At 39.0% G+C, this 16,949-nt stretch overlaps 1 protein-coding gene across 9 annotated transcripts in view; it reads right to left on the bottom strand.

Annotated features, from left to right (window-relative positions):
• Positions 1 to 16,949, bottom strand: part of PES1 (Esterase/lipase/thioesterase family protein) — a 774,423-nt gene that overhangs the window by 195,342 nt on the left and 562,132 nt on the right. For all 9 annotated transcript variants that reach the window (XR_016253909.1, XR_016253908.1, XM_089403248.1 and 6 more), the window contains one exon: positions 2,918 to 3,026. Coding sequence is in view for 7 of the 9 variants with exons in the window: in XM_089403248.1 (XP_089259374.1) it covers positions 2,918 to 3,026 (109 nt within the window). In the remaining 2 variants the exon portion in view is untranslated. The remainder of the gene's footprint in view (positions 1 to 2,917; positions 3,027 to 16,949) is intronic.

Here is a 16,949-nt window from a genome sequence, read left to right as displayed (position 1 = left end):
TTGTACTCGCTGCCCTAATGGAAATGTGATTTGTTGAATCTTGACTTTGTGAGGATTTTTCATATGTTTCATGTTTATTATAGTGAATGAATGTCCTAGGGGTATATGACCTTCATAATTGCCTTGATAAGTCATGAATTGCAGCATCAAAGAAGTATAAATTTTCCTAGTAATCTAATTGTTGCCTTTAGGGCTATGCGAAGTTGCTGGGGAACTCCTTGATTGGGTAAAAGAAACTCTAAACATTGAAATCTCATTGACTCCATTCTCCCAATAGACTAGGCATTGGTCCAATCCTTGGTGATCACCTAAAAGAAAATCTTTTCACCTCCCTCCTCTTTTTCTAAGCCCTAACCCTTGTGTCTCCTACGACATCACACGTAATCAATTGTGGCCATCCAAAATTGACGAAATTTGGGCAAGAGTTGCATTGGTGTGCCTTTGATAGGTCCTCCAAATTTGAAGCCATTCCAATGGTTGAATCTCAAGTTTTGCCAAGCCCTAGCTCAAGAACCATTCTCCCTAGTTTTCCTTTGGTTAGCGGCTTCATTAAGGATCATTGCATTAAAATATCAAGTTAAATCTAATCTTTTCATCCTTTTCTTCTCCCTCACTTGGTCAGGACCTTATGTTTAAAGTCTCACTCTAAGCCCTTGACCTTGTTTGGGCCCACTATGGTTCCTTTGTGGTTGTGCAACCTTGTCGCTCCAATTTCACAAGGATTGCTTAGAAAACCCAATTCTCTTAGAATTCTTAGGTGTAGTGAACTTTATATCAAGAAATACTCCTCAACCCTAGGTCTGGCTTTCCCTCTATCCCTTCTTCAAGAGCCACACATCTTTGCTTCTAAAGCAAGCAACCCCTATCATTAGAGTCTCTCCTTTGAATAGGCTCATGAAATCACTACCTCTATACCATTGATATAATATTCTTAGTGATATCCCTCATACCGAGATTCCTCCCATCGGTGAAAGTTTGTAAAGAACAGGGAGTCTTAACTGAGGTGGCAGTGGGCTATTGCTCTATTGTTGCTACTTGACCTAGTAGTTTCTCTATAGGGACCCCTCTTAGGACCCCTGCTAGATTGAGAGGTAACAGGGTATGTATTGAAAGGGCTTCTTTCCTATTGCTTCCTCATTTTACCATTCTGATTTACTGTTCTAAAGGGAGGCAATTATACTAGATCTTGAATCTTTGAATTATAACTCCATAAGAATCTAGCAACAATACTATCACAAGAGATAAATTTCTATTGAACTTGACATTCAAATCTGCCTTATTTACTCTTGTGCACCCATACTCATTGTTGGATAACTCACAATTGGATGCATTTGGAACACCTACGGATGAGTTACACCTAAATGTTTCACTCATATAGAATGTTTACTCTTCAAACACTCAACTCCACTACTATTCTCATGGTCATTGATGGATTATTACTTTAAGGTGCTAAAGAGAAACTAAATCTGCTCCCACAATGTCTGCATCTATAGCTATATATGTTGTATAATCTAATGTTGTTGGGGTTACTTAAATATAGAATTTAATCCTCTTGCAAATTCATAACCTGCAATACATTTCACATCTTTAAGAATTAACTTTTTAGTATATTGCTAGCATGAGATGGTCTACATCTACTACAATCTTTGATTTTGGGCGAGACAACTTCGGAAAGAACTTGACGTGGACGCCATCTCGTTGGATGGGATTGAAACCAGTGCTACATGGAGAATTGGGACCATGATAGGGACCAAGAAGCCTATCATGGAATTGACCCCTGATTAGTCACAAGAGGGGGCATAGGAGGAGGTAGTAGAGAGAGAGGTATAGAGGAGGAGGATGTTCCAAAGAAAATACCTTTAGAGGAGGTGACTATTGACACTAGGGGTGTGCCAACATGACCACCTTTGCGGACTTTGACAGAGTTAAACTCAGAAGTAGTACTAGTAGAGGAGATCAAAGTCTAGCTTCTACGTCTTCTTCTAGAGGAAATCAGAGTCCAATGCCAACCCCAAGGTCTACTTCTGGAGGAAAAATCATTACTAGAGCCATTTCCTATGCTGATAAAATGGGAAAAGGGAATCAAAAGTTTATTTATCAGGTTTCATTGTTTATGACTCATAATGATGAGATATATTTAATATATATTTTTTTTAATTTTGAACCTTTGGATTCAAGAATCAGGTAATAATTCAGTGTTGATGTGCGATGTATCTCTACACATCTTGTACATCATATATATTAATTACCTTTTCATAATTATGTGGAAATGCATTTATTTGTTTGTTGCTTTACATGTTTTAAAATTTGAAAAAAAAATTACTTTTGTATATTTTAAATTTTGCTAATATTTTCCTATATTTTCCCCAATGTTGTCAATATTTTCTTTTCTGGACCATTGATGATATTTCCACTGACAAAGTGTATGCAAAAATGAAATTTCATCATAGCTCCAGAGTCCAAGGTAAGAGAATATTTGATGGCATATATAGTCATCATAACCCAAAACTAAATAAATCTTAAGAGCAACCAACTTTAAAAGGGAAAAATCCTCAAACTCAGGATAATGAAAAACAAATTCTCCATTACCTTCATGAATCATATTTTCCTCTTAGTCAGTTCAACATCTCAACCAAAAAAAAAAAAATTCAATGAATGTAGTTGCATATCCTCTAAGGAAAAGAAATCCATTACCAACTACTCTTTTGAATGAACATCATGTGTGTGTGCAGTGGGAGGGAGTGAAAATAAAAGATATAAAGTCATTTGAGTTAGGGATAAGGCATGACGTTGGTCCTACTCGCCCAGGTGGTTTTATCCCATTGATGTAATACACAATGTAATCCTATTTTTCTGCAATGTAATGTAAAATACAACTTCTCACTGTATACAAGCGTGGAATTCTAGAAATACTTACCAACAAAAGTGTGTGGCCACTGTCTTTAAAATAGCGAACTCTACAATTAGGCAACACTTTCAAAAGACGCCTTGCTTCCTCACTACTTGGTAACATTCGGTCCTTTCCACTGCACATAGACATATTAGCCATATGAGCAGAAATCAAATAGAGGAAGTTAAAAATAAAAAGAATATCTAATTAAAAAGTAAAACTCTTCACTTTGAATGCAAGATCGTAACTACCAATGAAAACGGAGGAGCACAAGTTAGAAGTCTAGACATTAAAAATCAAAGATAAGACTTTCTCAAAATATCAAGCTTTCCTAGCTAAATATGATAGTGACCACATTTATTTAGAGAATTATGTCATAAAGAAAGTAAGAATGACGGAGAAGAATTGATCCCTATATCGATTAATTTGCATGGTAGATGCTCAATGGATCAATTCATGATTATAGCATGACGAACAGAGTGCAAGGCTACTCCCTTGCAAAGTACACCAATGAATGTCTTCAAGGATATCATACAAAATTCTTCAAGCCACATAAACTCAGATGGATACATGTTTAGTCTAATATCATAAACCCATTTTCCCCAATGTTTGTACACCTAAAGAAGTAACTGCACAAAGAAAACTTGCAAGAATCATGTTATTCATATATGCATTGGCTAGTAGACACAAAAAATGACATGGTTCATCCCTGCAAAAGGAGACTTCGGAAGGGGTACTGCAGTTTAGAAGCTCTGGTGAAAGTTTTTGCCTTTGATAAGAAAAGTTTTTAAGCAGGTAAAGTTTTTTGAGTCTGCTTTGAATAAGGAATCATGGATGCTGAGCAGTAAACGTATTTGGAGTCTGGACTTTGAAGGATCTCTAATTCTTTCTTCCTCTCTCTTTAAATTACAACATAAAATTTTATTTTTCAAGGGATGAAGATACAATATCTTTATTTTTCAGGGAATAACCATTTGGGCAATGTACAGATTAGTTAATCAACTTAAACTGAAACATAATTATTGTTAAATATCAAAAAAACTTTTAGTTAAGGAACATCCCATTGTCCATATAGGTTGTTGTAAACTGGGATAATACCGAGGGGGGAGTGAATCAGTGTTATGGCCAATTTTAACAATTACTGCCAATTTATAAATTCAATTTACTTAGCAATCATTCATGTAAGCAACTTCATAAAACAACACATGAATCACACAGAAACACCATAATTAACATACACATATGCAACAAATAGAGACATAGAATCAGTGCTGTGAGAATCACAATTAAATCACAAATTTTTGAAAAAATCGTGGTTTTTTCGATTTTAAAAAACTGCAATCCAATTCCAAAAAACTATGGAACTAGGAAACAAAGAGGTTTTAAAAGCAGTTTTTAGTTTTATTGTCTCATTTTGCAATCAAAGAGAAAGGGTGAGAGCTAAGGAGGAGGACAACTCATCTACAAAGGTGAGAGAGGAGAGCCAAGGGGGGCCAAAGAACCACGTAGAGGAGGGGCCCACGTAGACACTTGGACCGACTGCGCAGATGGTGAGAAACACGTGGCAAGAGGAAAGCTACGTTGGAGGAGGTGAGCCTCGGGATTGAGAGAGGCCAATGCTATAAAGGAGAGAGGAGCCTCCTCATTTTGGCATTCGATTATGTGCATTTGAGCTAGTCACTTCGACTTAGAGCATGCTGGCTGTTTAGCTAGTCTGCAGCACTGTTTAGTGCATTGAGTGTCTCCGTTCGGAGATCTCACCCTTAGCCCCTGGGGACTTTGAGTGCCTACTCGGGCAAGATATTTCCATCAATATTTTTGCAATAGTTTCATCAGCATTTTGGCAGGAGGATTGAGCATCTTGGATGACTGTGCAGTTTTGAGAGGGATGATGCAGTTGTTTCTGGCAGGAGTTCTAGATTGAGGTTTTGCAGGGGGATTTGTGCTGGGAGGTTGAGCAGGGGATCAGCCCTTGCATATTGGAGGATTTTGGCTAAGTTTCAGGCAGAGTTGTGGTGGGTTTATTTCAGTAGCAGTGCAGAGCCTTAAGGGATTGCATGGGTCCTCAAGGGGGCGATTTTTGGGGGTCGGCCATTTCAGAAAATCTTTCTAGGTTTTTCTGGGTTTCTTGAGTAGAATCCGATTCCAGAGTTTCAGCATTTTCTGAGGAGGGGAACAACCCCAAATCCTCATTTGATTTCCAGTAACAGCAGCAGCACGACAATTCTCCAGCAGCTTGGACGCAGTTCAGAGAGAGGCCATTCCTTTACTATTCTGAGTGTATTTCTTCACTTGCCTTGTGCAATTCGAGGTTCCATCTTTCTGATCACCTCCTATACTCATTCTATTACTCAGTATAATAAAATGGCTTAGCATTTCTCTTTGCATTTCTTGAGTATCTGCTTATATCTCATGCTTATATTATTATATGTTACACCACTATTATTTTTATCATTTTGAGCTTCCCAGTTATTATATCATTTATACGTATTTGGTTGGAGTTTACTAGGTGTTGTCGCGCAAACTGGCACGACAACGCTCAGACCGGGGGCTGTCACTCTGATCCCCGATCCCTCCGTTTAAGCCTGTCTCCCGCGGCTAAGGGGGGGAGTCCCTGTGAGATGAAGAGACCAACTGTCGACCAATTGGTTTGGGAGACACGATTAAGATAAGCACTTAAAATGATTTGATTAGTTAGCAGACCAGTGCCTTAAGAGATTGTTATTACAATGATCACTTGTTAAATGATATAAAAAACATAAACCGCGAAGAGCAATCATTTGTCATCAGCGAAATCATGTGACCAAAACGATATCCGGCAACTGAAAGCTTCGAAAAGATGAATGCTTAAAACCACCACGAAAATCATAACCAGATATCAATTTTGTATCTCGACTTGAAAAATTTAGATCTCAGCATGAAAGATACGACAATTCCCGAAAATGACTGGATCTGACGAAGAGAATTTTCCACAAAATTTTTATATTTTTCAAAATTTTTTATTTTTTATTTTTTATTAAAAAACTAAAAAAAATCTAAACTATGAAAATTAAAACAAAATCTAAAATCTAAATTTTTTTTTTTTTTTTTTTATATTTTTCAATATTATGAAAATTTAAAAAATCCTAATCATTAAAAATAAAACCAAAAAAATATATATATATATATATATTTTTTTAATTTTTTAATTTTTATTCAAAAAATCAAAATAAAACAAAACTTAAAGTCTAAAATAAAAATCTAAAATAATTAAAATCTAAAACTATAAACATAAAATCTAAAGACTAAATATTTAAATCTAAACTAATAGAAATCAAAACGCTAACATTTTCTTTCTTTTTTTTTTTTTTATGAGACTATTTAGAAGGAAAATTAAAATCTAATTAAAATCCTAATTCTAAAGACTAATTAAAATCTAAAACAAAACTATAAAAATTTAAATCTAAATCTATTTGAAACCTAAACTAAAGCGTAACCACTAAATTAAACTAAAATGACAAATGCTAAATCTAAACATCAATTAAAATATAAAACAAAATTTAAAGATTATATACAAAATCTAAAATCGCATTTTTTTGTGTTTTACGTATATGTCAAAACCTAAATACAAAACAAATGAAATCGAATTTAATCTATACTAAACCCCGTCTAACGCTAACCTTAATAAAACGCAGAGATGAACGCGTGAGAAATCAAATGTGGCGGATGCGAGTTTATACTTACCTGACTGCCGACGGATGAATACCTTTCTGGTGGTGCAGTATGCAGACAATGCAAGACGGCGGAGAAGATAGAAAAATGCAACGAAGACTGTAGCTCGACCATGGCACAGCTAGCAGGCGGAGAGGGAGACTGAGGCGCGTGATAGAAATTCGTTTGCAGATCTTCGATGGACAGAATACGCTTGATTTACGCTGGATTTTACGCTGAAAGGGTTTTGTTCTTGCTGTCGGCGGTATACCTTTGAAGGCGGATAGAATTTCCGAACGTTTGCAGGTTTGGAACTCCTTCGATGGCAGGATGAGATTGTATTTGCGGGTCAGCAGAGGAGTCGACGTCTTCCAGCAAATCAGGCAGCAGAGATTTCAGAAAATTTGCGTGGGTGTCTTCAGGTTGATGGCCAGCGTGTTTAAAAAAAAGTGTTTCATCCAAATCGTCTGCCCTCTGACGCCTTCAAGCCATATGTCTGCGTGCTCATTCAAATTTACCTTACGTTATTGATTGAGGCGTGCAGCTTTCAGCGACCGCGTGATGCTTGGGAAATTTTTTAGTTTTGAAACAGTCACGTGCTATCCAAATTGAATTTGCCTGTATAATGAGATTGACTGGCTCGCATAACAACCAAATTGATGGCGGCAGACGGCAGGATGGCGTGATTTCTTACGCAGATGCAAATTCAAGATTTTATTTCCCAATGAAAGCCCAGGCGTATTTCGAAAGCGATTTCAAGAGTCTCTTTCTGCAAAAGAGAAAAAATTTTGAACAGTAAAAACAGCTTTGATGAACCCTTGAAATTTCTCAGAAACCCTGCAAATCGAAATAGAAAATCGATACAAGAAAAATGTGTACATGAAACCAAAACTGAAAACCCTAAGCAAAATTTTCGAAACCCTAGATTAGCTGATAAATGTACAAATTGTTGGTCCCTGAAATAGCCAGATTCAGCAAATAAGAGCAGAAATACTTTCAGAATATCAGAAATTTTGAACTTCACTGTGAACAGAAAGAAAAATCTCTCAATGTAAAACACGAAATAAAACTTAAAAGATTAACCCAGGGCACAATCAGCTGGGCTCTGCACAGAAAAGCCTGTGGGAGTCGGCTGGTTCAGCCCAGAACTTCCCCAAACGCCCACAAAATTTCCTACAAAAATGTTTTCCTGCACATCTCAAGCAACCATCAGCAAAGAGAGAGAGAAAGCTGTTAGATCTCAGGAAATAATGGAGATACCTGCCATTATTTCAGAAACCCTAGCAGCCCTCAAACCCTAGCAGGTGAACAAGATACCTGTGCTCACACTACTCTTAAAAAAAAAACAAGCTATGATTAACGGCTAAAAACTGAAATATGCAGAAAATTAAAGATCTCACAGCAATCCCAGAGAGTAACACCAGCACGATTTGGACCCCAAAGTCTTTTTATTAACCAGAAAAATCAGATTACAAGAGAGCTTTTCAGTCCAGACTCACAGATCAGATATTCTGAAATGACCCCCTAAGACCCTATATAAAGGAAATGATCCCAACGGCTAGTTTTGGGTGATCCATGTAGAACTGATCTCGACCGTTGATGAGGATCAAGACATCTCTTGATCTCATCCGTCGATTTATTAACTTAAAATATTATTATTTTATTAGTTAGGGTTTTTGCTTCATTTTTTAATTTTTTATTATTTTATTATTTTTATTCATTTTTAATTTTTTTAATTCATTTTAAGATGGATCATCAAACTAAGCCGTTGGAAACATCACCTAGGACCTAGGACCTAGGACTCATGAGGGGATTTACAACATTTCTCGACCCTCAGGACACATTACATCATGACTTTTACAAAATTACATCTTAAGGGACAAACCCATTTAATACAGACCCTCACAAAACACCCAGCTCTGCGACACAACGATAATCTAGCAGATCAACACACTAGGATTCTCCTAAAGTTCTAATGACAAAATCAATCCCGGCTTTGGGGTCAGGTTTGAAGGAAAACTCTGCCGATCCGTGGATCGGTGAGACAAAAAACCTTCCGGGACGTAGATTATCATCAGAAAGTTAGGTCCACCTAGGCAAATTACATACATGACTTCATGTCTGCTAAGATTATTTACAGTTAATACATGCAGACTGGGTTTACAATCAGAAAGATCAAACTGCTGATGATGGCAGGATGGCACGGACATGCTGATCAGGGGCTGCTTCTTTCTGTCAAGAAAAGACGGGGTACACTGCATGGGTAGTTGACCAGTAGGGGTCAACACTAGGGTTTGGGGAATATCTCGGAAACGGGATATTACAGAATTTCTCCAAAGCGAGGAGAAAAATTATCTTAGGTGTTTTCTCAGAAGTTTCTCTATGTTCTGCAGAATCATTCCTTGTAAAGAGATTTTCGTTGAATATTAATAAATAAACCCTCATCTGCTGCACCGGTTTTCCCACATTGGGTTTTTCCGGGCACAATTGTCCAAAAATAATTGTGTTGATGTGATTGATTATTGTGTTTATGTTTCACTGTTATATTCTCTATGCTATTATGTGACAACTACAATAGAATTTATTTTGATGTTTACTGAAGGGTTTTGTAAATAACTTATTGTGGAAAATAAGTAGAAGAAATAAATCAGTTACTGTAGTAGAATTTCGTATTAGAAATTTTCACAGAGTTCACCTTAACTTTAAAACAGTTCGAAACACTCATGTAAAAGAATATTGAATGAATTGATTAACCAAGAGCAAACAGCTCAATGATAATACAAGGATATTTACAATAATAAAAACATCAGGTTTCTATGTAGAATATAGAAACAAACAGTTTCATCTAAGAAACTGCTAAAAGAATAAAAATAGCAACAGCTAAAAGACTGAGCATTAAATACTAAATAGAGATATTCTAATACCCTCCCTTAATGCTCAATCTATTTACAACACCAATAGACCCGCGGAATTTTACAAATTTATCAGGACCAAGAGGCTTGGTGAAAATGTCGGCAGGCTGCTCTGTTGTGGGAACATAGTGCAACTGAACTGAGCCGTCTTCAACCAGTTGTCGAATGTAGTGGCAATGAGTTTCCACATGCTTTGTTCGTTCATGAAAAACTGGATTCTTGGCAAGTTTGAGCACTCCCTGATTATCACAAAACAAAGAAGTAGGCCCTGTCTGGAAAACATGCATATCTGCAAGCATACGACGAAGCCAAACTGCCTCACAGGATGCCTTAACTGCTCCCCGATACTCTGCTTCTGTTGAGGAGAGAGCCACTGCCTGTTGCTTCTTACTAGTCCAAGTAACAGCACCAGATCCTAGACTAAATACATACCCAGCTGTAGATTTACGGTCATCAACCGAACCGGCCCAGTCAGAGTCAGTGTAGCCACGGAGAATAGGATTGGAGCTGCGAGTATATAAGAGGCCATAATCAGAAGTACCACGCACATATCGTAGCACCCGCTTTGCTGCTATCCAATGATCAGCTTTAGGAGCTGACATAAAGCGAGAAATGTAGCTTACTGCAAAACTGATGTCAGGTCTGGTAGCAGTAAGATAGATGAGACTGCCCACTAATTGCCTAAATAAAGTTTCATCCACAAGGGGAGAGGATGACTGAGCTGAAAGTTTGAGCCCTGGTTCCATAGGAGTCGTGGTCGGTTTGCAATCCTGCATTCTGAACCTTTCCACAAGATTTTTTGCATACTTGGACTGAGAGAGAAAGATCTGATTTTCAGTCTGCCACACTTCAACCCCCAGACAATAATGAAGAAGTCCCAAGTCTGTCATCTCAAAAGTTCTGCATAGATCTTGTTTGATCCCATGGATCAAATGTGCAGAGCTGCCAGTAATGATAAGATCATCCACATAGACAACCACAAACAAGATATCATCACCAGTATGCTTGATATACAGGTTTGCATCAGATGGGCTCCGCTGAAAACCCTGATCTGTCAGGTACTGGTCAATTTTCATGTACCAAGCCCGAGGAGCTTGTTTCAATCCATAGATTGCTTTAGCTAACCGACACACTTTCTGTTCTTGACCAGCAACCTTGAATCCTGGAGGCTGCGTCATGTAGACTTCTTCTTGAAGATCACCATTTAGGAAAGCACTCTTTACATCCATCTGATGAACTTTCCAATTGAACTGAGCTGCTAGGGCAAGAATAAGCCTTATGGTACTCATCTTGGCTGTAGGAGCAAAAGTCTCCTCATAATCGATGCCTTCCTTTTGTGAGAACCCTCGAGCCACAAGACGAGCTTTATACTTGTCTATGGTTCCATCAGCTTTGTATTTCACTTTATACACCCATTTGCAGCCTATGGGCTTTTTTTCGGCAGGAAGATCAGAAAGTGTCCAGGTGTGATTCTTCTGAAGACTCTGGAATTCGGCTTCCATAGCCTTTTCCCACTCAGATGTACCCTTAGCCTCTGAATAGGTTTGAGGCTCAAAAATACTGTGTAGGTTAGCCATAAGAGCAAAATTGACTGTAGACTGTTGTCTGTTCTTATGTCTAGAAGTTCTACCTTCAAGGAGCTCATCATCCCGGAGATCAGCTATGGTTTTAGCCCACCATTTTGGCCGAAGAGAAGAAGAACCTATATCAGGAGTAGAGGAACCAATATCAGGAGGAGGTGGAGAAGGCTCAAGAGCAATAGGGACAGCAAGAGGAGGATTAGCTTCTGGAGGAAGCTCAGATAGAGTATTATCAAATACTGATGCTACATCATCCCTCCCATCAGGTGGACTGACTGGAAGAAGAACACTGTGAGGCTGATCCTCAGAACGCTGCTCAGAAGAAGAAGACTGAAAGAATCCTCTGTCTTCATCAAATACTACATCTCGACTGAAGCTAAGACGACCAGTGGCTATATCTATCAGTCTATAGGCCTTGTGATGATCACTGTAACCTGTCATCATGAGTTTCTGACTTTTGGGATCCAACTTAGAGCGCTTAGCAGATGGAATCCAAACATATGCAACTGAGCCAAATACTTTGAGATGACTGATCTTAGGCTTACGACCAGACCAAACTTCTTCAGGAGTCTTCCCTTTAACAGCCTGAGTAGGTGATCGGTTAAGAAGGTAAACAGCAGTAAATACTGCTTCAGCCCAGAATTTGTTTGGAACACTCCTGTGTTGTAACATGGAACGAGCCATTTCAACAACCGTGCGGTTGCGACGCTCGACAACACTATTCTGCTGGGGAGTGTAAGGTGTGGTTAATTGACGTTTGATGCCATGAATATCACAGAAGTTGGCAAAAGCTGAGGAACAAAATTCCCCCCCATTGTCGGTCCTAAGGGTCATGATATTACAACCAGATTCTTTTTCAACTAAGGTTTTAAACTTCTGAAAGGTACTAAGAGCATCAGATTTATTTTTTAAAAAATACACCCACATCTTTCTACTGAAGTCATCTACAATAAGTAAAAAATATTTGCAAGCAATGATAGAAGCTGTATTCATAGGACCACAAATATCAGCATGAAGTAACTGAAGTACCTTAGATGCGCGCCAAGATTCTCCATTTTTGAATGAAGACCAATGTTGCTTTCCCGCTTGACAGGCGCTGCATACCCCCAACTGCTGAGTCTGAATATCAGGTAATCCTGACACAAGTCCCTCCCGAGAGAGCTGAGAGAGATACTGCATATTGAGATGCCCATATCGCTGATGCCATAGAGTGCTGATGGGAGAAACACGTGCTGCTAGAGCCACTTCTGGAAAGTCACCGGTGTCAAGTAGCCTGTATAGACCATGGTCCTCTAGGCCAACAGCAACTGTTAGACTGGTCTCCCTGTCAATGATGGAGCACTTGTGTGCACTGAACATAACATCAAGCTGAGGAGAATTCCTCATAATCTGGCTAACAGATAGCAGATTAATCTCCATACCAGGAACGTAGTATACATTTAGAAATATGAGCGTGTGTCCACCAGACTGAATTTGAACTGTACCCCTGCCAGCTACATTGTACTTTTCACCTCCACCAAATACCACTGAATCACTGAAAGGTGAGAAGTCAATAAACCAGTCACGCCTGTGAGAGAAGTGGCGTGATGCACCAGAATCAATGTACCATGCAGAGGACGGAACATGTTCTGAAGACCTTTTAGCCATAAAGGCGTAAAAGGCAGAATCTGTCTGCTCGGAATGTTCTGCAACATTCGCTGTCTGATTTGGCCCTCCCTGTTTCTTCTGTTCAGAAGCAATCCTCTGTCGGCAATCTTTCTTCATGTGACCGAACCTGTGACAGTAATTACACTGCACACTTTTCTTCCTAGCAGGATCAAAAGACTGAGGAGAACCTTTCTACTGAAAAGACTGATAGGACTGGTATTTTGCAGCAAATGCATTTTCCGAGGGCACTGATGAAGTACCACTACCAAACTGTTGTTTCCACCGATCCTGCTGCAGAAGTTTGGTACATAAATCTGGAAACTTCAGATCAACATTTATGGTTGTAATGTTGAGTGTTTCGATGAAGTGTTCATAAGATTTTGGTAGACTCTTCAGAGTAATGACTACCATATCTTATTCCTCCATGGTCCGACCAATGGCTTCGAGCTGATCTCGAATGTCTTTAATTTTGTTGAGATGTTCCTGTAAAGACATATGTTCATCCATCATGATGGAGAACAACTGATTTTTGAGAAAAAATGCTCTGCTTTTGTCAGATGTCTCGTGCAGTTCTTTCAAATGTTGCCAAATTTCGGCAGCGGTCTTGCCAGAGGGAATCTGTGGTAACTGATCATCAGCGACAGAGAGCTTGAGAAGCATAACAGCCTCCCGATTTCGATCATCAAATTTATCTTGATCGGTACCAGCTGTACCGGGACGAGGCTCTTTGCCCAAAATGAGCTGATCAAGACGCCTGTATTCAAAAATGGTCAGCATTCTTTGTTTCCAAATGTTATAGTTGCTGCCATTAAAGCGTTGATTTCCTTCTAACATCAGATTGCTGAGCGTGGCCATTTTCCCAAAGATAATACAGAAGTTTGACACACAACAAAGTGTAGCTGCCTGCTTAAAAATCTTCTTTCAAGATGACTGTACCAAATTGTTAATAAATTCTGTTGTGAAAGAAATAGACTTGCCCACAAAAAAAAATTACTCAGATCTGATCACGCCACTTTAAAAATGACTGTGATGCTGGTTTGATCACGCTTAAAAAAATAACTGTAATGCTTACTTAAAAATGACTGTGATGCTGGTTTGATCACGCTTTTTAAAAAAAATAACTGTGATACTTTATTCTGGTCCCACCGCTTCAAATCAGATCACAATAATCTTTAATCCACTTTCTAAGCAAAAACCGTGAAGCTGGAGAATACCTTTACTTGAAACTGCCGTCACGTGACCTGAATGATCTCGCTGCCGTCACGTGATCTGAATGATCTCGCTCTGTTAAAAAAAACTTTGATTTCTCAGCAAATAACGGTGGCTCGGATCTCGTCCTGCACGTCTTAGCTAGAATATATATATGAATTGCGGGCACAGTCGGGTCTCGCTCTGTTTAAAAAAAACTTTGATTTCTCAGCAAATAACGGTGGCTCGGATCTCGTCCTGCACGTCTTAGCTAGAATATATATATGAATTGCGGGCACAGTCGGGTCTCGGACGGACTCTATCTGGAGAACACCGTGAGCCAAACGCTTCGGACGCAATCAATGTAATACCACGGGACGTTAATGCAATACCACGGGAGCTATATTGCCGTAACTTTGATTACTGATATATTGCCGTAACTTTGATTTGATTCAGGCGTGCAATTACTGATATATTCCCGTGAGCGAAGACTGAGCGTCGAACTGTGTGAGCGAAGAGTGTGTTGCCACGTTCCCGTATGGCAAAGCAAGTCGAATTTTGGTGCCGCTGGAAAGTGCCGGAATTTTGATATGTTTCTAGCGTGCCTTGATTCGAATGGATCCGGAACCCTCCTCAGAACAGACCCCACAGCTCTATTTCGAATCTTGATTCTTCAAAAGCGTCGGCGGTCCTGCACGGCTTCCAAATTCGTTGATCGGATGACCACAAAATAAACACGACTTCAAAACAAATAAACTGTTCACGATTCTGAGCACCGCCACACAGTTAAATCCTCATAAGATGATAATGCAGGAGATGAATCCCTTTCTGTATCGAGATTGACGACTGTAAGCTTTTATCACAATGAGCAAAGCCGAGGCTAAGACTCAGTGAAGGCTACCTGGCTTACAGAGGGCTCGACCTTAGAAAGGAATGAAGATCAAGAAATCTGCAGACCCTGAGAGCAGTTTCGAAATGAACTACTGAATTTTTCAATCTATGAAAAATTATTTCGAAAAAAAAAAATACCCTGAGCTCTGATACCATAAAACAGTTCGAAACACTCATGTAAAAGAATATTGAATGAATTGATTAACCAAGAGCAAACAGCTCAATGATAATACAAGGATATTTACAATAATAAAAACATCAGGTTTCTATGTAGAATATAGAAACAAACAGTTTCATCTAAGAAACTGCTAAAAGAATAAAAATAGCAACAGCTAAAAGACTGAGCATTAAATACTAAATAGAGATATTCTAATAAACTTCACTCTCTATAGACTCACCTCCCTATCACATGTACTTTTAGAATTATCATCATGCCTATTTTCGTCATGTGGACCCAGGGAGGACCCTCTTTCCTGCCCATTATCTAGATTCCCAAGGTCATGATGATGCTCAATGAAGGCTTCCTCTTGAATGTTTAATGCACGACATACTTGGAAATGTTTAAGAAAGCCTTTAAAGAACTCCTCAATAGATGAGATGCTCCTAGGTTCATGATTATGCAACCATGAGTTATGACCATGGAGAGAGCTCATTAACAATAGCATAAGGACATCCTGGTGGACCACTTTCTCCTTTGAAGCATGTGTAATAAATCTTTCAACGTGATCAATTGCAGAGAGCAGATCACCATCAAACATGGGCACCCCACATAACATTCTTCCTGTAACATGAATAGGGTGCCCAAGGATGCTAACAATGTCCAAAGCGGGAAAATCATAAAAGAAAGACATCCTATCAACATATAAATGTAAATTATGTAGAAGCTATCAGGGTGAATTTTAAGATGCCTAGAGAAATGCTTGTTTCACCCTATAAGCATTGACCTTGAAGTTCAAAGAAGGACTAGAGCTTCATTCTTCCAATGGAGTCACCAATAACAATATATCAATGATGTCGTAAGGTAAACAAAACACACATCTCATGTCCCTGACAACGGCGCCAAAAATGTTACTGCTCAAACTAGCAGGGGTCTTACGAGGGGATCCTATAGAGCAACTAATAGATAAAGGGGCAACAATGAAGTGATAGCCCACTGTCACCTCAGCTAAGGTTCCCTTCCCTTTATGGACTTTCACTGATTGGATTAGTCTCAGTATGAGAGGAATCACAAAAATGGATTGGTCAATGATAAGATATGAGGTGATTCCTAAAGCCAATTCAAAAGAGAGGCTCAACTAAATGGCTTGCTTGCTTTGAAAGCAAGGTGACTGACTCTCTAAGAAGAGTTATAAGGGTGCCTAGGCCTAGGGTTGGAGAATATGCCTTGTTAAGGGGATTCTTAGGCTTAAGGATCCTTGTGAAGAAATGAATTCTATGCAATCCTTGTGGAATTTGAGTTGTAGAGTTGTGGGACCACAAAGAACCCAAGTGGACCAAGATTAGGTCACGGGTATGGGGTTGATCAATCAAGGAGGGACTTGACCTAATCAGGGAAGAGAATAGGATCAAAGGACTAATCTTCCTTTCAGATTTGAATGCAATGATCCTAGCGAGGAAACTAACCCAAATCAACCTAAGGAAATAATTGGTCTTATGGCTAGGGCTTGCTATATATTGGGATTCCACCGCCAGATTTGCTTGAAATTTGGAGGACCTTTAGAGAAAAGCCTAGTGCAGTAGTGGACAAAAAATCGAGGGGTTTGAATGGCTACAATAAAACTTGTTCGATGCCCTAGGTGATCCTGTAGGGTTAGGCCTAGAATTTGGACAAGTGAAGAAAGGGGTAAATTTCACCACCAAAGGGATACAAGGATCGATACCTTATTGCTTGGGCCTAATGGAGTCAAGATAGACATAGATTGAGAATTTTTGTGAGTTAAGGAGCCCCAATTGATCTTTGCTATCCTCTCCAACGACAACAACTAGGTTAATAGGGATTTATACTTCAAATTTCTGAAGGAGATAAAGTTTTGAGGTTTTCAACCTAAGAGGTGCCTCTAGGGACATTCACCCAATCCCTCAAATCTCAACGCATGTATTTAATCACTTGTTCAAGGTCCCTAAAGAATTTCACATTACATTAACCCATAC

Source organism: Pinus tabuliformis, chromosome 2_1 (genome assembly GCF_031772625.1).
Source record: "Pinus tabuliformis cultivar Carrire ecotype Pingquan chromosome 2_1, CPIR1, whole genome shotgun sequence".
In the NCBI taxonomy this organism is placed as follows: Eukaryota; Viridiplantae; Streptophyta; class Pinopsida; order Pinales; family Pinaceae; genus Pinus; species Pinus tabuliformis.
Note: the sequence above shows the minus strand (reverse complement) of the source record. Positions and strands in the feature narration are given on the sequence as shown.